Source organism: Gouania willdenowi, chromosome 12 (assembly GCF_900634775.1).
Source record: "Gouania willdenowi chromosome 12, fGouWil2.1, whole genome shotgun sequence".
NCBI classification, from domain to species: domain Eukaryota; kingdom Metazoa; phylum Chordata; class Actinopteri; order Blenniiformes; family Gobiesocidae; genus Gouania; species Gouania willdenowi.
The window spans coordinates 610637-634846 of record NC_041055.1 but is presented as its reverse complement, the minus strand read 5'-3'; the positions used below and the strand labels follow the sequence as shown (position 1 = coordinate 634846).

The following is a 24210-nucleotide window of genomic DNA, read 5'->3' as shown; positions in this document are numbered from 1 at the left end:
CGAGGTTTTGTGACTTTTATTAAGAAAACAAACTCATTGAATGATGATAAAAACCAAGCACTACTGATGGAATAAATAAGTCAAAGCAAACCATAAATCTGTACAAGGTGGAAAACAACAAGCTGGTCCCGGGAAAAGGAAAATGATGACCAACCACGACCTGCTCGCTTCTTAAAAACTAACGCAGTCGTGAGCGTCGCTACAACGTGTGAAAGTCGACTCCATAGCATCGTAAGTTCCAGCGCGGCTGGACTGGGAATGAGGTATATGCTATGCTATGCTATATATGCTAATCCACTCGTTCCTGCTCTGCTCTCCATCCACCCAAGCCCCGCCCACGGTTAGCGCCAGAGGTCAGAGGTCACGGGAACCACTTCAAGTAAATTGGCACAAGCAGAGAGCACCTTAAAGGGAGTTCAGGTCGGATCCCATCCCTTCATTTACAGATCATGATGTCGTAGTTTCATAAAGTGAGATTAAACAAACAAAAGAATCCATCAGGAAACATGGAATTCTGAGAGAAAATAATAGAAAAATCAACAAATTCATAAATGGAGGATGAAAAACATTCAATACAACCAAAAACAATTCTATGTTTTTTATTCTGAAAGTTGAGTTGAAACTGTTTTTTATTTAATTTAAAGTCTGAAATAATTAAACTGTTAAAAAATTATTTTTAAATTTCAGGGTGAAAATAAAGAAATGAAAAAAGGAATATTTAAGATCATTTTGGAAATGTCCAATTAAACGTCAATAACTTCCAAAATAAGAGGCTTAATTGTCATTTTTTCAAAGTAAAAATGCAAATTTCATCCCGTTATGAATCTAATGCATTGTTTCAAGTTCTTTTAGCCCCGCCCCCTCAAACCCAGCACTGACACCGCCCACAGTTAGTGTTAGTTTCCTCCTTCTTTGATCCAGGGTCAGAACCAAAGCACCAGGAAGAACTCGTTCTGTTTCACTTCATACTCGTCTGTGATTGGACGAAGCTAATCTGTGATTTTAAGGCGATTATGAATAAAAAGATTAAAAGTGTTGGCACAAAAAAGTCAAACGTTCTGGGTTTAAAACAAATGGACTCAAGGCACGACTCCAGGAACCTTCGTCAGGCTTTAGACAGGACAGCGTCCTCCAGTACCGCGTGTATTTTTAATGACGAAGGATTTAACGGAAACAACTACAGGGAGGACGTTAAAATGTTCCCATTTAACATCAAACTGATTGGGTTACGTTTTCCCTTTGAGTGTCCGATGAGGAGGGGCGGGGCTTCGCGGGGCGTGGCTCGTGGTGGATGGAGAACAGAGGTTTCCACTACAGCAGCAGGTCTGTCTGTGATGGATTGTGACCAACGTTAACAGTGCATCGACCCTCCTGAGGAAAAACTAAGCTAACGGTTGCTAACACGACTGTATGCTAACAGGAAGCTCGTCCTGAGCTCAGCCCGTGGAGAGAGAGAGAGAGAGAGAGAGAGAGGAGAGAGAGAGAGAGAGAGAGAGAGAGAGAGAGAGAGAGAGAGGAGAGGACTCAGTGCTGCCCCCCAGTGTTCACAGACACAGGTTGCAGGTCAGGAGGCGGGGTTCTGGAGGCGGGGTCTAGGCTCAGGACTGTCGTCGCTTCGACTGGAAGGAAGCACAGAGGGAGGGGGAGGAGCCTCTCTGCGGCACCCGTTAGCTCCACACAGGAAATGAAGAAGAGGAGGAGGAGGAAGGAGGAAGAGAGGAAATGACTCCGCCCCCAAACCTTTAACTCTCCTCAAAGTCCTGAGGCGACGCCTCCAGTTTGCTCTTCTTAATGGCGGTGCCTCACTCTCCAGATCCTGTAGGGGAGAGAGAGTCAAACAGCCAATCAGTGAGTCTCACATCATACATAGATCTATACATCTAGACTGTCTCATACACCAATATTAACTATATATCACTCAGGGCTAATGTAACCAAAGCAGTAACGTTTTATCTTGTCAAGCAACACATAGGCAACTGGCGGTCCGGGGGCCACATGCGGCCCTCGGTCTAATTTTAATGTGGCCCCCAAAGTAAATACTGTACATACAATTACAACATTGCAAGAAAATAGTTAAAGACAAGATAAAACACAAAAATAAACTAAAAAAACAACAGTAAGACACTAAATTACTCAGAAAAATATACAAAATTACAGAAAATGACAACAAAAGTACACAAATGACTCAGCAAACCACAGTACAACAAGCAAAATGACAAAAAACATGTGTTTTACAGGAAAAATACACAAAAGAACAGAAATACACAAAACAACAAGCAAACAACAACAAACACACAGAATGAGAGAAAAACACAAAATTACTATAAAACTCTTTATTTCCTGTATTAATACTCAGTTCACTAATTATTCTAATGCTGACATGAATGTTGATCATGTGACCCTCTGATCAAACAAACATTTTGTAGCCCTGCAGTGATAATAGTTGCTGACCTCTGAAGTAAAGGTCATAATTGTCCAAACTGTGTAAAATGAGGCGTTCAAAGACTGATTAAAGTAGGATTTTATTAATGTGAGTTTGTTACTTTATCACTAACACTATCACTACAATGATCTGCTGCCATGTTATGTATTGCTAATGCTAATGCTACACCACTTTAAATGAAGTAAAAAAAAACCCTAAATAACTGAAACATTCCTGATAAGATTTTTTCCATATCACCCACCATATTTATGATTTTATTTTATTTTCAAATAACCACCATAAAAACACTTAAATTTAAATGATAAATGGACATGATTTATATAGAGCTTTATCACCAGCTTTACATATCAGCTCATTCACCAGTGGGACAGGACTGACATGCAAGGCACTAGTCGACCACTGGGAGCAACTTAGGGTTCAGTGTCTTGCCCAAGGACACTTCGACACATAGTCAGGTACTGGGATCGAACCCCCAACCTCTCAATCAGAAGATGACCCTCTACCACCTGAGCCACGGTCGCCCATTTAACATGAAAACAGCGTCATTATGAGGATATACATGCCATTAAAACAAAGAGACAATTTAAATAAAATAAAATAATGATGAATAAAATAAATAAATAATTTAAAAATTGGAGAATTAATAAAAACAATGTAATTTATACGGTGAAGCCTTATTTTACAGCTAATGTTGTGCTAACATCACCTCACTCACACGTGCTGTCCTCAGCTAATGCTAACGATAATGAAGCCCACTGAGTAGCTTTACTGTCGGAGGTCTTTCTCCCCTGAGGAAACGTCTCTCTTCACACTCTGAGAACGCTCTGAGTTCTCTGATGACGTCATGTTCTTTCCTGGAACGACGGCGTACACAAACGTCACAAACGCAAACGTCACAAGACACGTGTGTGGTTCAGAAAGTCAACCAGGAGAAGAAAGACAGGATTAATTCAGTATCTATGTATCTATATCTATAACTGTTCCACTATCACTGCAGGTCCCATATAAATGATAATACTTCATTTAAAATGAGTCAAAACATTATCAGTTGTAACTTCAGTGAGTATTTATTGTAATATGTGATCACAAATATTCATGTAAATTCTGTCCAATCACTGAAAATTATAGAGTTTATCAGGTGTTGCAACAGATTTCATGACCCAATGGTCAATGCGGCGTCACCACGTGGTTTAATGTTTTCACAGAGCGGATTCTTTCTACACACGTGTGTAACGTGTCTCCATCCCATCGGACTATTTTACAGCAGTTCATTAACCATTTAAAAGGTTGAAACTCTGCTTTTTAAAAGAATTAGAAATGTATGTTTTCAGTGAATTCTGATTCATGGGAACATTAATTCCTCTTTAAAGAAGAATAAAAAATTAATTCCTCTTTAACCTGATTTGTAAACACTTAATTCCTAATGCTAATTTAATTCTGAATAGCGTTCAGGAATGTTTCATGTGACGTAAGACGTCAGATCAAACATGGTCTATGATCTGATTTCACACATTATCAATGACTCAGCAGTAAAAGTCATGAGTTTCTCACAGGAAAACAAACATTAATTTATTTTAGGACAAACTGTAATATTCTCTGCACTGGAAACCTTTCAAATGTGATGAAATAATCTATATCTTTGTTAAATGATCTTTTCTCTATTGTTATGAAATAATCCAAGGCAATCAGGTTTTTTGGCAAATTGACCAGGTTTATGCAAAGTTATAGAAAATAATGAATGATGCAACTTTTGCTGTGGTTTTTTTGAAAAAGCTGCTGCAAAATCAACGATTTTAGTTTGTAACAATCACAGAAACTGATTAGTACCAAACATGAGTAACTGTAACTACATTATAGAGCCTGTACTATGAAACTAGATAACTATATCCTGGATTTAGCTCCGTTAGCTTCACCTAACCAAACATTGTCTGTCAGACAGAAGCTGTCCTACTAATATAGATCATAACTCACTAAATTAACCATGTTTCACAGCCACGTGCACACTCCAGTGACAGGGGGCGGAGTTAGTAGCGTCAGACCAATCACAATCACAGAGAAACTGGAGAGAATCTTAAGTCACAATTGAAAAATAATTCTTTAAAAATATGAAGAATTAAAATCCATAATTCAGACTAAAAAAACACTGTTGCTGCAGTAAAAGCAGGAATTAATTAATGCAGGAATTGATGAGTGTTAATGATTAAATTAGTGAGATTATAAACAAACACTGATCACTTTTACCTTGTCTGTGCCTCTGATTCTGCGTTCATACAGATCTACATCATGAGATGGAATATATTTATATTATCTACAGGACTGAGGCTCAGCGTCACCACACCATACATTAATTAATTAATCACCTAATCTGTGTGAAAGCACCTGATGCACGTAGGTTCTATCAGCTGACTTATTTTATATCATCACACATAAATCTATATGTTTCCTATAGGATGTGATGGTAAATAAAGGATAAATATTCTGTCCTGTCAGATCCACACAGTGACGTGTTTACAAATCACCTTTTATTGGTCAGCTTGTTTTCTAAAAAATCTGATTGGTCAGGAGTCGGGGCTTTATCGCTCGCTAAGATCTTATCCAGAACAAAACCTGGTCCTGACCAGGCTAGTCGTTCAGCCTAAGTTACCATGGTGATTTAGCTCCGTAAGACGTTAGCGAGCTTCGTAGTGCAGCACACACTGATTAAATCAGAGCTAATCTAGCTTAAAGTAAGGCTGGAACAAAAGACTTTAAAAAACAACACATTTTGATTTACTTCATATAATGTGGCCGTCAGAGAGTTTTACATTTTAACATTTGGTCAGAACTAAAATCAGATATTTAACTTCCTAAACTCCAGCCACTTTTCTCTGAAAATCACAAACCCATAATAAATAATAATTTTCTAAGCTTCTACATGACCTACATGCTCATTTTTGTTCAGATTGAAGTAGAACCCTTAGTGGTTACACGTGATGTGAAAGTTTGGAGATATATGATACTGAGAGACAATAAATCATGTTTTAAATACAGAAAATCTGTAGTCCACCCCCAAAAAATTAAGATTTACATCAAATATAAAGCCAAAGGTGTAAACAGAGGCTGTGACCCTCCCCCTCCCCCCCCTCACCTCTCTTACTGTCGGGGCTGCGTTCCCTCTTCCTGTCCACGGGGTCTCTGTGTGATGGCGTGGGTTCTGGTGCTGGACTGGTGCTGCAGCTGTTCTCCTGCTTCACTGGAGACGAGTCAGCGATGGAGCTCTGGTTACTGTTGTCATCTGACACACAGATAGAGATAGAGCAGTTAGAGTAGATCTACTACATAGATCTACTACATAAATCACACACACACACACACACACCGTGCATGTCCATCATCCCTGGAGACGAGCTGTTCTCTGGAGTGGTCAGCTCAGAGCCGTACTTCTCATCTTTGCCTTTCTTCTTATTCTTGTTTTTCTGATCAAGTAAAAATACAGTTATTGATTTAAAAAGAGATCATGTGACGATGAAGAACTCACATCGTCTGATTTAGGCTCCGTCACAGGGACCCACTTATAGATGCGTAGAGACGTGTCTCCTACTGTCACCCACTTCTTCTCCCTGAGCAAAACAAACAGGAAAACATTAGCACGTTAGCATTGTACGCTAAACACTATAATATAACAACTAAAACATGCACAATAAGTTCATTTACAATCATAATCAGACTAAGGCTGCAATGATTGGTCGACATAATCAATTACGTCAGCACAGATTTGAATCTTGTAAATGGATGATAAAATCCTTTTCTGCTGCAGTGCCTGACACTGACTGATAGGGGCAGTGTTGCACCACTAACTTTGTGCAGTAAACAGAAGAAGAAGAATGCAGGAAAGACGAAAACACAAAGTTTCTAAAGCTTCAGAACTTTTCACCAAAAACAAACGAGTGAAAAACTTTAAGTTTAAACTAAAGTTCAGCTCTTATTTTATCTCACGCTCTCTTATGTGCGATATGTAAATTAAACTTAGGTTGTATTTATTTATCTTTTTGTTTTTCCTTGTTTTTGCATTTTTGCTGTCTTGGCTGATTTGTTGTCGTTTGTCATTTTATTTTATTCTTTTTTCCAATCTGACTCTGGAACACGCACAATAATGTTTTTAAACATATACTGTACATATTGCAACAAACATTATTCTATTCTAAGCATTAAAAACACGACAGAGATGCACAGAAACACTGGTTTATCCACAGACACATAGGAGTGACTTTATTGTGATTTCAATGATACTTATATATACAAATATAACAACTACACTAAAAATACATGTTTTATGTCATTGTTTTAATTCCTCTGTGTAAAACATGCTGTTACAGTTCAACAGGGACACATTCACAGGTGTTAAATTAACAGCAAAAATATGTGCTTCAAAATAAAGCTGAGCGATATGAACCAAAACTCATATTGATATTTTTTTTTTATCAAAAGGCGATATACGATATAACTCTTGATATTTTTAACTCTTTAGTCTGACCAGAAAAACTATTCAAGGTTAAACTTTCTGATGAAAAATGCTACAGACATATTTATTAACAAACAGCTGATCAATGTGTGAATATCGAATTTTATCGGATTGCATCTAAAATCTCCGATATATATTAGATTATATTTGTTCAATTGTAGAATACTGTAGATATTATGTTGAAGGTTAAAATGTATGTTACCAATAGGTTAATAATAAATGGGTCAGTTTTTCTCATCCCTACTATTGCTGATTATTGTTCTCTGGGTAACATCACATGATCAAGACTTTTATAACATTCCACACTACAAAATAAGTCATAAAACTATGTATGATTCGTGCTAATAATGTATCGGATCAATATAGGTATCGGCCGATACGCAAGGCTGCAATATCGGTATTGGATCAAAGGTGAAAAGGTTTTATTGGGATGTCCCTACTTTAAACAGACGTGTGTACAGTTTACAGCGCAAAATAAAGCTTTACATTTTTATTATAATTTTAAAAAATGATTAAAAATTATACCAAAGGCTAACTGAACAAATACACTATTAAAAAGTATTTAAATGTAAATAACGATCAGGTTAATTTAATCATGGCAACTAGGGATGTCACGATTAATCGTAAGGCAGTTAAAAATCGATTCATAGGTATCATGTTCACATCGATACTCTGAAAATTTAATTGCAGTACTTTTTTTAATAAATATATTTATCCTTCTCTTGTCCAGAAGTGTAGGCGGCGGGCAGAATCTGCTACTACTCTCTTTCTGGCTGCCTTCTACTCTTAAACATGTTCATAAATGATTCCTTACCCCTTTAGCACCGAAAGAATATCTGTAATATTACATGAATATCTGTAAAAGTCGCGTTTTTCTATTAGCTCTGTCTGATAGCATAGCATCTCTTCTTCACTGCAAGAATAGCTGCATCCCAACCAACCACTGGGTTACCAGCGCCCTCTGCTGGTCCAAACAAATATCTGACGTAAATACAGTGAAATTACTGTTTTTTTTAAAGACCAATTGTTAAGGCACAAAATACATTTTCAGTTGAACTTTTAAAAAGAAAAAGAACTATTATGCAGTTTTGAATTGTTTACTATAGAACCAGAATTTAAATTTATAGGGTTCTTCTTCATTTGTATTATTCCTTTATTTATTTCATTCAAGATTTATTTTTAGTTAAATTGCATTGTTTTGAATAGTTTATCAAGGGATTCTTTTGACAATGAAAAATAATACAGTATTTTGTAGTTTTCCCCCCAAAAAAATAAAGGATTATTTTTCAGGCATCATTTGTCGACAGTCCCATTTTGTAAAATAAATAGTAAGAGAATCGTATCGTGAATCGAATTGTATCAGGAGTCGAGTGAATCGTTACATCCCTAATGGCAACCAAAATAATAGTGATCACGATTAAAATTTGATTAATTGTGCAGCCCTAGTTAAAAGACAGTAAAACTGTCTGTCTCTCACACACGCACGCGCGCGCGCGCGCGCGCACACACACACACACACACGCGCGCGCACACACGCGCACACACACAAGCCGTAATAAAACCCTCGGTAAACCGTGTATCAGACCCTCCACACGGTCCCCGGTCCTCGCTCCGCAGTCCCGGGCCTCCACCGGCACCTCAGCCGAGCTTCACGCACGTTTTCCGGCTGTAAGCCGCCAGGACTTCATGTGACCAGTTACTAATAATGGCTCCCCTCCCGGCTGTGCTCCGCTCACACCGAGCGGAGCAGAAACACACACACACACCGGGACAGAGTGTGTGTTTATCCTCCAAGGAGCCGCAGGGTACCCTCCACCGGTCGGTAGGCTCTCCTATCTCCCGGTCCTCCAGGCTCCTTTCCCGGCCTAGTGCCGCCTGCTGCCCGCCTCAGCCCGGTTCGATAAGCGGGTGATAAAACTCACCACTTCCGGACCTTCTCGATGGCGGCCATGACCCTCTTGATGTCATCCTTGGCCCTGCTCCGGGTCTCCGCTCGGACCGACCGACCCGACATCTCCGCAGCGGTAGAAGCTTCACGGTCACCGGTGATCAAACAATGCAGCGAGTAGAGCGCTCAGACCACCAGTGCGCATGTGCAGAGCAGAAGGAGGAAGAACAAAGAAAAGATGACGTGTTCCTGATTCAACCTATAGGAGGCGCTGTTTCATTCGCTCTTTTTTCTTTCTTTATTTTCCATGAAATAATAAATAAAATAAAAACATTTATCATTTCTATCTGTCTTTCTTTGTCTGTCTCTCTTTCTTAGTTTGTCACGAAATAATAAAATGAAAAATAAAATAAAACATTTACCTATTGCAACAACCATATTTATGGATAATAACAAGTTCCTGTTTTTATGCTGCAGCAGTTTTAAGTAAAACAAAAAACGGTCCTTAACTTTTTAAATCATTTTAAATTCAGTTCAATATTGAAAGAGTTTTTTCAAGCTTAAACTCAAATAATTTATTGAGTAAAATTTTACGATATTACTGGTCGTGTTTAGCTCAAATTCATTGCAATAAGATTTATCTTATTTTTGTCTTTTCTAATTTCTTATTTTATCAAATTATTACTTATGATGAAAATTCTGAAAACTATGAAGTGATTTAGAACCCTCGGTGTTGCTGATTTGGTTGATTCATGCGGTTTTTTTTTTTTTTTTTTACAGAGTACTGAAAAATATGATCTAATTTGAAGGAACTGGATCTTAATTCTATCACTGATAAATTGATTAGATATCTGTGGGACAGATATTACCAAACGCTAAAGAAATGTATTTAAATATTTTGATTGATCGACATTAGAGTTTTATTCAACAATAAAAAAATGTAAAGACAGAAATACAGCACCGTGTGTGACATTAACATATATATGAGATAAATGCACCTGTATCTATACTTTTCATGTGGCAATGAATAACAGACTCGTTTTAATATTATAATAAATATTGTATCTGGAGGTTTTTCAGTTTTCTAATGTGATTGTTTTGTCTATTCTTCTCAAATTATTGCGTTAATACTAAGCTTTACATCCGCCAAAAAATAATAATTCAGAGTGTGGTTGGTTTAATTGGGAATTTTCCGAGTTTACTAAAACTGCACGCGTCTTACGTCATCTCTGAGCGACCTGTCACACGCTGTAACTGTGTCGCTTTGTAGCTCGCGCTCATGTTTCATATTCAGTGGTTATTTCTTTAATTGCAGGAACAAAAACTATTGTTTAACTACGTTTAGGACGAGTTGAGAAGCTTTTAGTTTGAAGGCAGGCCGCCGGATGTGACGAGAAGTTTGTTTCATTAACACAAAGGCTGAGGTTGTGCACTTGCTGTCAGGATGAATGAAGAAGGTAAGCTAACTGTTTATTTATTATTATTTAGCTAAGCTAACTGTTTATTTATTTATTATTATTTAGCTAAGCTAACTGTTTATTTATTATTATTATTTAGCTAAGCTAACTGTTTTAGCTAAGCTAACTGTTTTCTACCTCAGTTGGTGACGTTACCGGGTTGCGGTGTTGCGGATCGATTGGTTTCCGTTACACCTGGTGACAGTAAAATCACAACTTTTGTGTCTATATGAACCTTTTTCTGCTAACATTGGTGTTTGTGTTAAAATCAATTATAATTATCTTTTAAACAAAGAATCAAACCGTGAAATACTCAAGTTTAAATAACAATAAAGGCCGTGACTGCGTCTCTTCACGACTGACGAAACATTTAGTCAGTCAGTCAAAGACAAACATGTCATTAATGGAAACTTCAATAATGTCATTTATTCACATCAAACAATGGCCGCTTTAAACAAAATGTTTGGTTTCTACAGCGATTTAGTTAGAAGTGGAACACCGGTTAAAACGGACACCATTTAACCCACTACACCGTGTCTTTACTAAACCTGTGTTTTAAACTTGTTTACTTATGTATTATATTTAATTTGGTCCTTAATGTCTTTATTTTTATTTTTTGTCTTCGGAGTAATTTTGTGTATTTATATATATATATATTAATTTGTTTTGTGTGTTTTGGAGTAAACTTGTGTATTTTTGCTATTTTGTATGTTTTGAAAGTCATTTTGTGGGTTTATTTTAATTTAATGTGTTAGATTAAACTTGTGTACTACTGCAGTTGTTTTGTGTTTTTTAGTTTTAAATGTGTGTGTGTGTGTGTCCAGAGCTGGTGGAGTACTTCAGCGCTCAGATGAATAAAGACCCAGACATGGCCTCGGCTGTAGCTGCTATCCGTACGCTGCTGGAGTTCCTTAAGAGAGACAAAGGTACGTGATGTTCATGGAGCTGACAGGTGTGTGTGTCTAATGTGTGTGTGCTGCAGGGGAGACCATCCTGGGTCTGAGGGAGAGTCTGACGTCAGCTACAGACTGTCTGATGGCAGAGGATTCGTCTGTGGCCGTGTCCTCTGCTGGAGAACTCTTCCTACGTTTCATCAGCCTCACGTCTTTGGAACATCAGGTGATCATTAATATAATAATAATAATTCATGGTGATCACAAACGCTTTCAATTAACACAAGACTCATCCTCTACACAATGTTTAGCTAGGTTTCACTTTTTTCAGCTGGTTTCTGTAGTTTTAGTGAAATCAATCAGTTTTTAGCTTGTTTTGGCAGTTTTTTTTCAGATGTTTTTAACTGTATTTTGCTGTTTTTAGCTTTGATATTAGAGTTTCTCAGATAATAATTGCTGGATTAAACTACATTTTGGTATTTTTTTCTAGATTTTATAGTATTTAGCTTATGTTTGTTTTTCAGTTTTTAGCTCTGTTTTGATGTTTTTTTTATGTTTTTAGCCAAGTTTTACAGTTTTGCAAATGATTATTACTGGATTTAACTACGTTTCAGTGTTTTTTCAGCTGGTTTTTGATGTTTTTAGTGTTTTCCAGCTGATTATCGCTGAAATTAGTTAAGTTTCTGTGTTTTTTTTTTGCTGTTTTTAAGCTAAGGTTTTAGCTAAATTTTGCTGATGATACGAGTAAAGCTCATGTTTAATGTCCCGTCGTCTCTTTCAGGATCTTTCCCGCTGTAAGAAGGTGATGGAGGAGCGAGGAGAGCTCTTCCTGGATAAGATCTCCATGTCCAGAACGAAAGTGGCCAAGCTCTGCCACACCTTCATCAAAGATGGAGCTGTAAGCATCATCATCATCATGACGTTGTGGTTCCTGCTCACTCACTCTTCTTCTTCTTCTTCTCTCTCAGAAAATCCTGACTCACTCCTTCTCCAGAGTCGTCCTCAGAGTGTTGGAAAAAGCTGCCGCTGAGAAGAAACGCTTCTCAGTTTATGTGACCGAGTCTCAGCCCGACGTGGCCGGGTGAGACACCGTGTGTGTGTTACAAAGACACACTGAGATGCTCACACTGTGTGTGTGTGTGTGTATTTTCAGACGTCAGATGGCAGAAGCTCTGAGGAAACTTAACGTCCCAGTGACTGTCGTCCTGGACGCGTCTGTCGGGTAAAACACGGGTTTAAATAAAACAAACGTGACATCACGAGGTGGGCGTCGGTGATGGATGTGTGGCCCTCTCACAGGTATGTCCTGGAGAAGGTGGATCTGGTGATCGTGGGAGCAGAAGGAGTCGTGGAGAGTGGAGGGATCATCAATAAGGTTTGTGAGAAATAAAGACTTTTCACTAAACGTTAAATTCATCTGACAAAGTGAGAATATTAACTCCTACATGAAGAAAATATCTGAGCAGGCTCACAATCTGTTAATGTCTCACTTTATTCAACATGGAAAAGTTCATGTTCTAAGAAAGAAAATCAGTAATAAAAAGGCAACAGTTAAAGATCTCCTCCATCATTTATACAAATGTCCTTATTAGTAGATTTATGTTTAAACACATTATTATGAATTATATTCATTTATTTCCTTTTATAAATAGGACTATTTTATAGTTTTAGAGCCTGTGTTCCTCCATCTTTAAATCATGTGATTGATGATGTCACACGGCCCCACTGCCTGTAAACATCTCATTGTTTTCTATTGGAGTCAAACATTCAGCCTGATTTATAGATTATTTAGTAGATTTATAGATTATTTAGTAGATTTATAGATCATTTAGTAGATTTATAGATTATTTAGTAGATTTATAGATCATTTAGTAGATTTATAGATTATTTAGTAGATTTATAGATCATTTAGTAGATTTATAGATCATTTAGTAGATTTATAGATCATTTAGTAGATTTATAGATCATTTAGTAGATTTATAGATTATTTAGTAGATTTATAGTCACAATAACAACTTGTGCTACTTTGTGTTGCTCAAACAAAAACAGTTTTTATTCTCTTTCTGTAAACAAGAGGTTTACAACCACATATTTAACTTTTACTGGTTTTTAAGAGAAACTAAAAGTAGCACAAGTTGTTATTTTGACTATAAATCTACTAAATAATATATAAATCTACTAAATAATCTATAAATCTACTAAATAATCTATAAATCAGGCTGAATGTTTCACTCCAATAGAAAACAATGGATGTTTACAGGCAGTGGGGCCGTGTGACATCATCAATCACATGATTTAAAGATGGAGGAACACAGGATGTAGAACTGTAAAGGTAATTAAATGAATATGATGCATAATAATGTTTAGTTGCACATAGATCTACTAATGAAGTCAGATTTGTAAAAACAGTTGAGGATCCCTTTAAGGTGGGACTGGTTATATTTTTATGTATTTACATTTTTTTCTATTGTTTAATTTGATCATTTTTTACTAATTGGAAAACTTACCAGTTTGCTATAGTTTTTGTTTATAAAAACTGCTGATATGTAATTATGCAAATGAATGAAAACAAGTTTTTTGAGGAAAGCATGTTGTGTTTATGATCAGGAATGTTACATGATAAAAACAGATCTGATTGAGTGTTGTGTGTTCTAATCAGATCGGCACCTATCAGATGGCTCTGTGCTCCAAAGCTCACAACAAGGCCTTCTACGTGGTCGCTGAGAGCTTTAAGTTTGTGCGTCTGTATCCACTGAACCAACAGGACGTTCCTGATAAGTTCAAGGTAGGACACGTGTTTCCTGCTCCCAGCTCGTCACTCACGTCCCGTTGTGTCCGCAGTACAAAGCCCACACGCTGAAGATGGTATCCAACCTGTCGGACGAGCATCCGATGATCGACTACACGCCTCCATCCCTCATCACGCTGCTGTTCACTGACCTGGGGGTCCTGACGCCGTCTGCAGTCAGCGACGAGCTCATCAAACTGTATTTATAACTGAATAAAGGCTCACACACACACACACACACACACACACTCAGAGAGATGTGTGTTTCCTGCTGAGTCGATGCTCAAAGTCCTCCTCACTGATCACACCTTTCTTTAGTTTCTTTAACAGACGAGTGTCGCTCAATAATTCACTCATGTCCTCGTCCTCCACGTCTGAGCCCTGACGACACACATTCAGCTGGTTATTAAAAGTTATTCACTGACATATTTAACAATTGTTCCATAATTCACATCGTAAAAAAAGAAAATGTAGAACATGAGAAATTTGTTTATAATAAATATTACATTTACAAAAATAAATGTTATTCTGATGCAATGATTTTTATGTCACTAGTGAAAAACTAATAAACAATAAATTATCAGAGAGTCAAGCAACAATGATGACCTCATGTGAAGGATTATTAATATTTGTAAAGTTTGGGTCCAAAATAAAAAGTCATAGAAAAATATTTTTCTATCCCAATAAACTATAAATTAAAACATGTTATGGGCCAGTGAAAATAGTGAAAAACTATTGTGTTCATATTTCCAGAGCATGTGACCCAGGAACCAATACATATCTGTGACTTACTATAAGCAGCTACGTTTTTCTCACGCTTTGAACACGTTTCATAAGTTTCATGCTGCTATAAAATTGATGTCTGTCACTTTACATCAGGTGGATCAATGAAAATGTGAACATTAAATAGTTTTTGCTGACACACAATCATTCTGATCAATCATTTTGTCATGATGCACGCTGCGTCGTCATAGCAACGACTCAGAGAGATTATTACATTTTGCTGCAATAGGGAGGTTTTAAAATGTTGGATTCTTCAGAGGTCGCAGCAGGAAAAGTTAGTGAAACACTTTTCTACGTTAAACAGTTATTTAAAATCAATCCTATTAATTCCAATGTAAATATTTTCCCTCGTTAATAATCAGCTCTTTGATGTTAAATGAGAACATTAGCTCTGACCTCTTTGATCTTCCTCTTCACTGCCGCCTTCCTCCTGCGGTCCTTCCTGTTCTTCTGTTTGGACCAGGCCTCCGTCCTCACAGAGCTCCTCCTCCTGGGCGTGGCCTCCCCCTCCTCCTCCTCCTCTTTTGCTTTCTGCTGAGCGAGCATCTTCTTCCTCTGCTTCTGTCGGTTCTTGTCCTTGTAGCGAATCGTCTCCGTGTCCACGTCCGTCTCCTCAAAGTCTGGAAAACGTTTCCCTCTGAGCTCAGGCATCTTAGGGAGACGCAGGAGGGCGAAGCCACGAGCCATGGACGCAAAGTCCAGGTCTGGAAGAATGGAAACGTTGTTTAATAGAAGTTACAGTAGGGCTGGACCATATATCCATTAAAGATATACTCATTTTAATATGTTTAATATTGTTTTATATATATATTTATAACTTATTTTGTTAATAAATGTATCAGAAATACACAAAAGGACGACAAAAATACAGAAAAAAGCAAGATACAGAATGACTCAGAAATATATTGACTTTTCTATTTTGGCGAAATATATAATTACAATATATATATATTATAGCGTATTTTGCTTTAAAACTCATTTTAGGAGTCACTGCTTTCTCTACTTCTCAGAACATGTAAAGCTCAGATGTTCACTGAATGTGTTCTAATCCAGACTTTCATCTAAACAAACCACACTACAGAACTCACTCACACGTGCTGTCCCTTAGAGGAGAAACAGACTAAAGTGGAACATATTGTGCTGCTCTTTGTTAATAAATGTGTGTGTGTGTGTGTGTGTGTGGTATTTTACATCAGCAAATTTAACCCAGAATTGTCTTTCTGGTAAAACTTCATTTGAATTCAAATTATGGTGATTTTCCAGAAGTGTTTGAGGTTGACCTTTGACCCTGAAGATGAGGCTGCACTCATGCTTGGCGTAGGCCTGCACGTAGGAGACGAAGGCTCTCATTCCTCGGTCAAACACGGCGCGGTCGGACAACGCCAACGCTTTGACTTTAGGAAGAACGTCCACCACGTCCTTAATGGGAGACATCTTCTGTAGAGGACACTGGGAACACACACCAGTTACACCCAGGCTTGGGCTACACTAACCATGTTCAACTACAATTACAATTATTTTTGTCCTCACAAAGTCTATTCCAATTACATTCTCAATTACTAAAGTTCGATTACAATTAATCACAATTACTGAGCCTGAAATAAATAACCTAATAAAAGTTAACTCTTGTGTTAGCTTTCTGTTAGCATTGTTGATGCTAACAGGTCCTAAATCAGCTGTAAAATACACTAAAAACTAATATCTATCATCTAGTTATTTCCTATCTATTGATTACCTTGTTAGGTTTCATAATCAATGACAATATAGGTTTTAATATTTTTAGTGTGAGCCTTTTTTGTGTCACTATACCATTAGATTTAGATATTTTTAAATTGTAAAATGTAGTAAAACTTGATATGAAACATATTGTAATAATAACTCACTGTACATATAGAACTAAAACATGGTTCCCCTGTTTTGCACTGAATTCAATTTACCAATTTTTATAGAATTTTCATGGCGAATTACAATTACAAAGTCAATTATCTAAACTCAATTACAATTACGACAGCAACAGATTTTTTTTAATTACAATTACAATTATGCCATCTTTGTAATTAATTATCAATTACATGATTGCAATTATAACTGACCCTAACCCTGGTTCCACCACAAGTGTCAAACTCAAGGCCCGAGGGCCAAATCAAGCCATTTAGAGCCATAACTTTGGCCCTCGGGAGACAGTAAAAATAACAGAAAAAACATGTATCATTGTGTAAATTACAAAACAATTGAGTTGTAGATATCACAGCCCCTGCTAAGCTAAGCTAACATCAGTAGCTGTGTCACCTTCTGGTTGATGGATAAGAAGCTAATGTAGGATTCCTCCATCGGCAGCAAGAACACCAGGGCGTTGCCATAGTTACCAATACGAGCAGTGCGACCACATCGATGTACAAAAGCACTGAGAGAGAAAAAATGCAGAGTCAGCAGGATTATTTTATTAGTTTTTACCTTTTAAAACAAATCCCTAAAAATGTTTTTAATCTACAGCCAAAAATGTACGAATTAAAGACGGTACATGTTCTTACTCTGAGACCCGTCCCACAACTTTGGTATAGCGTAGCAGTGTTTTTCAACCTTGGGGTCGCCTGAAATTCTTCTTGTAATTGATTTTTTTTTTTAAATTACTCATTAGAAAAAGTGTTTTTTTTTTTTTTTAAATATTATATTTGAAATTACAACACAACACAACAACTATTCTATTTCACTTCCTCAAATATTAAATGCAGCTCAAATAAAATACAGTATAAAAATATCTGAGCTTGTCACAAACCCAACATGATCAAAAATGTAATTCTAGAAGAAAAAAATGTTGGGAACCACTTGGTTAGCATGTAGCAACGAGTCCAACATGTTTGGTTTAGCTTAGCATGTAGCAACGAGTCCAACATGTTTGGTTTAGCTTAGCATGTAGCAACGAGTCCAACATGTTTGGTTTAGCTTAGCATGTAGCAACGAGTCCAACATGTTTGGTTTAGCTTAGCATGTAGCAACGAGTCCAACATGTTTGGTTTAGCTTAGCATGTAGCAACGAGTCCAACATGTTTGGTTTAGCTTAGCATGTAGCAAAGAGTCCAACATGTTTGGTTTAGCTTAGCATGTAGCAACGAGTCCAACATGTTTGGTTTAGCTTAGCATGTAGCAACGAGTCCAACATGTTTGGTTTAGCTTAGCATGTAGCAACGAGTCCAACATGTTTGGTTTAGCTTAGCATGTAGCAACGAGTCCAACATGTTTGGTTTAGCTTAGCATGTAGCAACGAGTCCAACATGTTTGGTTTAGCTTAGCATGTAGCAACGAGTCCAACATGTTTGGTTTAGCTTAGCATGTAGCAACGAGTCCAACATGTTTGGTTTAGCTTAGCATGTAGCTACAAATCCCGCATGTTTGGTTTAGCTTAGCATGTAGCGACGAGTCCAAAATGTTTGATTAGCTTAGCATGTAGCAACCAGTCCAAAAGGTCTGATTAGCGTAGCATGTAGCAACCAGTCCAAAATATTTGATTAGCTTAGCATGTAGCAACCAGTCCAAAATGTTTGATTAGCTTAGCATGCAGCAACCAGCCCAAAATGTTTGATTAGCATAGCATGTAGCAACCAGTCCTACAAGTTTATAATAGCTTAGCTTGTAGCGACCAGTCCCACATGTTTGGTTTAGCTTAGCACGTAGCAGCATTGGCTGGGCTGGGTCCACTTTGTGATGTGGGCGGAGCTTACCTGGCATTGCTGGGGGGGTCGTACTGTAGCACCCAGTTCACATCTGGGATGTCGATGCCTCGAGCCATGACATCTGTACACACCAAGATACCACTGCACACACACACACAGTATCAGACAGACGCGCACGCGCGCGCACACACACACACACACACACACACACACACACACACACACACACACACACACACACACACACACACACACACACACACACACACACACACACACACACACACACACACACACACACACACACACACACACACACACACCTCTTGAGGCTCCTGAAGTCAGAGAAGATGCTGTTGCGTTTGTTCTTCATCTTCCCGTGGATGAGTCGCACCGTCACCTTCTTCACCAGCGTCTCAATGACTCGACCAAAGTATTCCACACACGCGCACGTGCTGAGAACCATAAAACCACCAGTGAGCATGTGCAGAGCCTCTGAATGGTTGACAGAAGTGGGCGGGGCATCTGCACCCACCTGAAGAACACCAGCTGCTTCTCGTGCTTGTGCTGCCTTAGGAACGCCACCAGGTGGTTGAACTTGTTCTCTGACCTGCAAATCTGACACATGGTGTGTGCGCTTAGACACGACGTGTGTGTGCGCTCAGACACAACATGCGCTTAAACACGACGTGTGCGCAGTCAGATCCTTAGTGCGTGTCCGCTCAGACACGGCATGTGTGCTTTAGACGTTAATATCTACTCACTGTGTAGTAGTTAGACAGTCTGGAGGGCGTCTTCTGCATGGGGGCGGCGGTGGGGGCGGAGCCTTTCTCCTTCACTGTGATGCGTACGGGGTTCCTGAGGCCGGCTCTCACCAGCTTCTCCAGCTCCTGAGTCTGAGTGGCCGAGAATAAGCCTGTGCGTCGTTGTTTGGGGAGGTGACCCAGGATGGTGTTCAGACTGACACACACACACACACACACACACACACACACACACACACACACACACACACACAGTGGAACAGTCTACCTGGTGACCATTATAATCAGTGACAGCTATGCTTTCAACAACACCTGCTGAGTGGGTTATTTTTCTGTAATTTTGTGGTCGTTTTGAGTTGTGGGGCTTATTTTTGTGCATATTAGTACTCATCATTCTTTATGTTTTGTTTAATTTTTATATTTTTATTTTGTATCTTCACCTGACTGATATCTGTGAACAATGAGGTCCTCTGATGTTTTAGAAGCTCTCTGAGGACCATGGATTGTTCTAGAAGATGTGAGGAAAATCTACTAAAACATCTGAACTTTATTTGTGGTTAATCAGAGACACTTTACATGGTGACAGATGTGTGATGACTCATATTTAACATGAGTTTGAATGTGATTGGTTCAATCTGAACACAGCTCCGCCCCTAATATAAGAGGGTGTGCAGACTTTAGCGACATCATTCTCTGTTTTTTATTTGACTTCACCTCCTTTAAAGCTTTCAGTTTGTTTTTAATATCATTTATACAGGTTCTAAATCACATTAAAGGTGGAAAAAGTTGTGAAATTATTTATCTTGGTGTCATTTTTTATCACAAGAATCTGGCATTTGAACAGGAGTGTGTAGACTATATATATTTACTGAAACTCATGACATGTAGACAAACAAAGTAAAGAAATACCTTATAATAATAATCATAATAAATAGAGAAAGGAGGAGACAGACAAAGATAAACAGAGATGAGTTCAGGGTGGACTCAGTGGATGGTGCGTTCAGGGACATACCTGGTCTCAAAGCCCATGTCCAGGAGGCGGTCGGCCTCGTCTAGAACCAGAACATCCAGACTCTTCACTGAGCCACCCAGGTCTAGCCCCTCCCCCTTCCTCCTGAACATGTCCTCCAGACGGCCTGGGGTCGCTATCACTATGTTAGCTCTGAAACACACACACACACACACACACACACACACGTACTAGAACCAGTATGACACTGTGGACCATTTGGTACCAGAGCACAAAGAAAGAATAAAGCTGTTAAAAATTTACCTTAATTAAATTCTATATTTGTTCCGGTCATTTTATTTTGAAAAATTACAAGACTTGAGCAGAAGTAAAACTTTTTTTTACTGAAAGAAACTGATTTTACAAAAACTGTATTAATCCCTAAATGGGTCATTAGAAAATAACAGTAATAATATTAATAACAGTAATAACATTAATAATATTAAAAACAGTAATAATATTAATAACAGTAATAACAGCAATAATATTAAAAACAGTAATAATATTAATAACATTAATAATATTAAAAACAGTAATAATATTAATAACAGTAATAACAGTAATAATATTAAAAACAGTAATAATATTAATAACAGTAATAACAGCAATAATATTAATAACAGTAATAATAGTAATAATATTAATAACAGTAATAACATTAATAATATTAAAAACAGTAATAATAGTAATAATATTAACAACAGTAATAATATTATTAATAGTAATAACAGTAATAATATTAATAACAGTAATAATAGGAATAACAGTAATAATATTATTAATAGGAATAACAGTAATATATAGTAATAACATTAATAATATTATTAATAGTAATAACATTAATAATATTAAAAACAGTAATAATATTAATAATAGTAATAACAGTAATAATATTATTAATAGTAATAACAGTAATAATATTAATAACAGTAATAATATTAATAACAGTAATAATAGTAATAACATGAATAATATTAATAACAGTAATAACATTAATAATATTAATAACAGTAATAATATTAATAACAGTAATAACAGTAATAATATTAATAACAGTAATAACATTAATAATATTAATAACAGTAATAATATTAATAACAGTAATAACATTAATAATATTAATAACAGTAATAACATTAATAATATTAATAACAGTAATAATATTAATAACAGTAATAACATTAATAATATTAATAACAGTAATAATATTAATAACAGTAATAACATTAATAACATTAATAATATTAATAACAGTAATAACATTAATAATATTAATAACAGTAATAATATTAATAACAGTAATAACATTAATAATATTAATAACAGTAATAATATTAATAACAGTAATAACATTAATAACAGTAATAACATTAATAACATTAATAACAGTAATAACATTAATAACAGTAATAACATTAATAACAGTAATAATATTAATAACAGTAATAATATTAATAACAGTAATAATAGTAATAACATGAATAATATTATTAATAGTAATAACATTAATAATATTAAAAACATTAATAATATTAAAAACAGTAATAATATTATTAATAGTAATAACAGTAATAATATTAATAACAGTAATAACATTAATAATATTAATAACAGTAATAATATTAATAACAGTAATAACATTAATAATATTAATAACAGTAATAACATTAATAACAGTAATACTTAGTTTGTTTGAATGAGCACAAGTTGTGTAACATTACCAACACCATATCGTGTAATAAACACAAACTTTAAAACATATTAAACTTGTTATTCATAGGAAAACAAAATAATGATCACATTATGATTATTAAGAGAAACAAACCCTTTTTCTTTGAACTTCTCCACGTCATCGATTGGGTTGCTGCCTCCGATCAATAAAATCTGCCTGGAAACAAAAACAACACAGAGACGCATTAGAACCTCTGAAGTGTGTGTGTGTGTGTGTGTGTGTGTGTGTGTGTGTACTCACGTGAACTGTGGGAACTTGCTGAGGAACTGTGACATCACTTCACTGATCTGGAGAGCGAGCTCTCTGGTGGGAGTGATCACCAGAGCTCCCACCTACAAGAAACCAATCCAAAGCATGACTCAGCAGAAAAATCATTCACAGAATAAAGGAAGCAGTAAATAATCAACCAGTGGGTCTCTGACCTGCATCTTCTTTAGCTTCTCCTCTCGCTTCAGCAGCAGCTCAATGATGGGGATGACAAACGCCAGCGTTTTCCCGCTGCCCGTTACCTTTCAAAATAAAACCAAAATGCACAAACTCTTAACCTGCCAACAAACCACACATTGTGTCTTTAATTATGCACTGATAACAACATCCATCATGTATTGTCCTTTATTATAATCTGCTCTATATTTTCATTTAGTAGTTAGGGTGGTTCTCAACATTGGGGTCAGTGTCCAATTTGGGGTCAAGAGACACTGAGGAGTCACCAGATACCTTCAAGAAAATGAATATTTTTTGAACAATTTCTGCCCATTTTTGCTTATTTTTACCCTTTTTCTCCAACTTCACCAAACTCACCATATTTTAACCTATTTTCATCACTTTTTCTTGTCATATTTTTGCTCCTTTTAATGTATTTTTGCTACATTTCTCCCATTTCTGACACTTCTACATCACATTTTAATGACTTTTCTACACATTTTTCCACTTTCCAGACATGTTCATCACTTATAAACCATTTCTACCACTTTTACACCTAATGTCACATGTTGACCTATTATTGTCACTTTTAACCTCTTTTCACCATATTTCATGATTATTTTTGACAATTTAAAAACATTCACTGTTTGTTATGCCCATAAAACTAATAATAAAGATTAATCTTATCAAATATAAGGTTTTTCCACAGTTTAGGCAGTGGTTTGTCTTTTTAAGGTGAAACATAAACAGTGAAAATAACTGATCTAAATAACAAACAAACGTTAATCTGTTGTGTCTTAATGTTGCATCGATGAAATAAAACAATTTATTTTTAAAAGTTTTGATATAACATAATACTATCGTGACAATGTCTGAATGATTAGCTTGTTGCTCTGATAGTCAGGGTTATTAACTCTTATTTTGAAGGGTGTGATTGAGTGAATACTTTAACGTTACTTTATTGTGAAAGGCAATGTTGGTAAATAAACTGTAGATCACTTTTAAAGTGGAAAACTAAACTGAACTCGAGTTAAATTTGATATTTATGTTTTATTATGGCTCACTTCCGGTTGTCCTGATCGTGGTTACCATGGTTACTCACCGCCTCTGCTGCCACGTCCTTGTTGCTAAGGAACAGCGGGATGCACGCGGCCTTAAAGGAAAAGCATACACAGCGTGATCAGCAGAGGTTCGCGGACCTGGCGTGGCCGTGGCACTCACCTGTACCGGTGTCATGTGCGTGAACCGGAGCTCCGCGAGCGTCTCCAGAACAGCCTCGTGGAGCTTCACCGGTAACCGGTCCCACGTGCCCTCCGTGGTGTTGCTCATGACGCGGGAAACAGAGAAACAGGCGCGTTTTTAATAAAAGACACGTGCGGAACGTCGGAGCGGCTGCGCCGAGTCTGTGTGTCGGTGTTTATCGTCCGGGTAGGAACCAACGCTGAGACACGTGTGTTCCGAGTCAATAGTTCCATTTGCGTTTTTTATTCTTTCTAAATGTATTTGATTAACATTCATTTAGTTTGTTTTAAAATATTTAGTTTTACTGTTTTGTTTTTTTTCTTTTAAACTGTGATTATATATATATTTTTTAACGTTTTTAAGAACACATTTCTTTTTTAAATAAAGGAAAATAGTTGTTTTTGAAAAACGCGCAACTTTCTCTAACATTCATATTTTAGAAATTAAATTATTCTATGGCTATTATGTTTATTTTTACTTGATCTTGAATAAAATAATTATATATATATTTAAACTCTTTATTTACTCTAACATTTCACTGATCAACAGTAACAGACTCAAGGAAAGAATGAAAAATAAAAATAATTAAAAATTAATAATTTAAATCAGTCCACGG

The 24210-nt window shown here is 36.6% G+C and overlaps 3 protein-coding genes across 3 annotated transcripts; 1 reads left to right on the top strand and 2 right to left on the bottom strand.

The window, feature by feature from the left end:
- bcl7a (BAF chromatin remodeling complex subunit BCL7A) lies at window positions 1-9045 on the bottom strand. The gene is given in 9 exon segments (XM_028463648.1): window positions 1-1792; window positions 1795-1816; window position 2940; window positions 3200-3220; window positions 3222-3297; window positions 5571-5717; window positions 5802-5898; window positions 5961-6042; window positions 8867-9045. Coding segments are annotated over 9 exon segments (588 nt in total). The 5' UTR covers window positions 8959-9045; the 3' UTR covers window positions 1-1742.
- Window positions 9046-10065: 1020 nt separating this feature from the next.
- On the top strand, window positions 10066-14179 carry eif2b1 (eukaryotic translation initiation factor 2B, subunit 1 alpha). The gene is made up of 9 exons (XM_028463129.1): window positions 10066-10289; window positions 11114-11215; window positions 11272-11408; window positions 11964-12080; window positions 12151-12263; window positions 12336-12404; window positions 12482-12557; window positions 13842-13967; window positions 14024-14179. The coding sequence occupies exons 1-9, from the start codon at window positions 10277-10279 to the stop codon at window positions 14177-14179; spliced, it is 909 nt and encodes a 302-aa protein (XP_028318930.1). The 5' UTR covers window positions 10066-10276.
- On the bottom strand, window positions 14171-23772 carry ddx55 (DEAD (Asp-Glu-Ala-Asp) box polypeptide 55). The gene is made up of 14 exons (XM_028463128.1): window positions 23574-23772; window positions 23455-23505; window positions 22352-22438; window positions 22170-22261; window positions 22023-22085; window positions 20201-20350; window positions 19189-19384; window positions 18960-19042; window positions 18748-18879; window positions 18473-18565; window positions 17043-17157; window positions 16034-16202; window positions 15150-15457; window positions 14171-14351 (listed from the first exon to the last, which is right to left on the bottom strand). The coding sequence occupies exons 1-14, from the start codon at window positions 23679-23681 to the stop codon at window positions 14220-14222; spliced, it is 1779 nt and encodes a 592-aa protein (XP_028318929.1). The 5' UTR covers window positions 23682-23772; the 3' UTR covers window positions 14171-14219.
- Window positions 23773-24210: the final 438 nt, after the last annotated feature.

Bases quoted from the DNA above. Each gene is read 5' to 3' on its own strand.
- ddx55 (XM_028463128.1), bottom strand. From the start codon at position 23,681: ATGAGCAACACCACGGAGGGCACGTGGGACCGGTTACCGGTGAAGCTC. The intron at 23,506-23,573 runs GTGAGTGCCACG...TTTTCCTTTAAG, and splicing joins CGCACATGACACCGGTACAG to GCCGCGTGCATCCCGCTGTT. The intron at 22,086-22,169 runs GTGAGTACACAC...TTTTGTTTCCAG, and splicing joins AGCAAGTTCCCACAGTTCAC to GCAGATTTTATTGATCGGAG.
- eif2b1 (XM_028463129.1), top strand. The intron at 11,216-11,271 runs GTACGTGATGTT...TGTGTGCTGCAG, and splicing joins GTTCCTTAAGAGAGACAAAG to GGGAGACCATCCTGGGTCTG. The intron at 12,081-12,150 runs GTAAGCATCATC...CTTCTCTCTCAG, and splicing joins CCTTCATCAAAGATGGAGCT to AAAATCCTGACTCACTCCTT.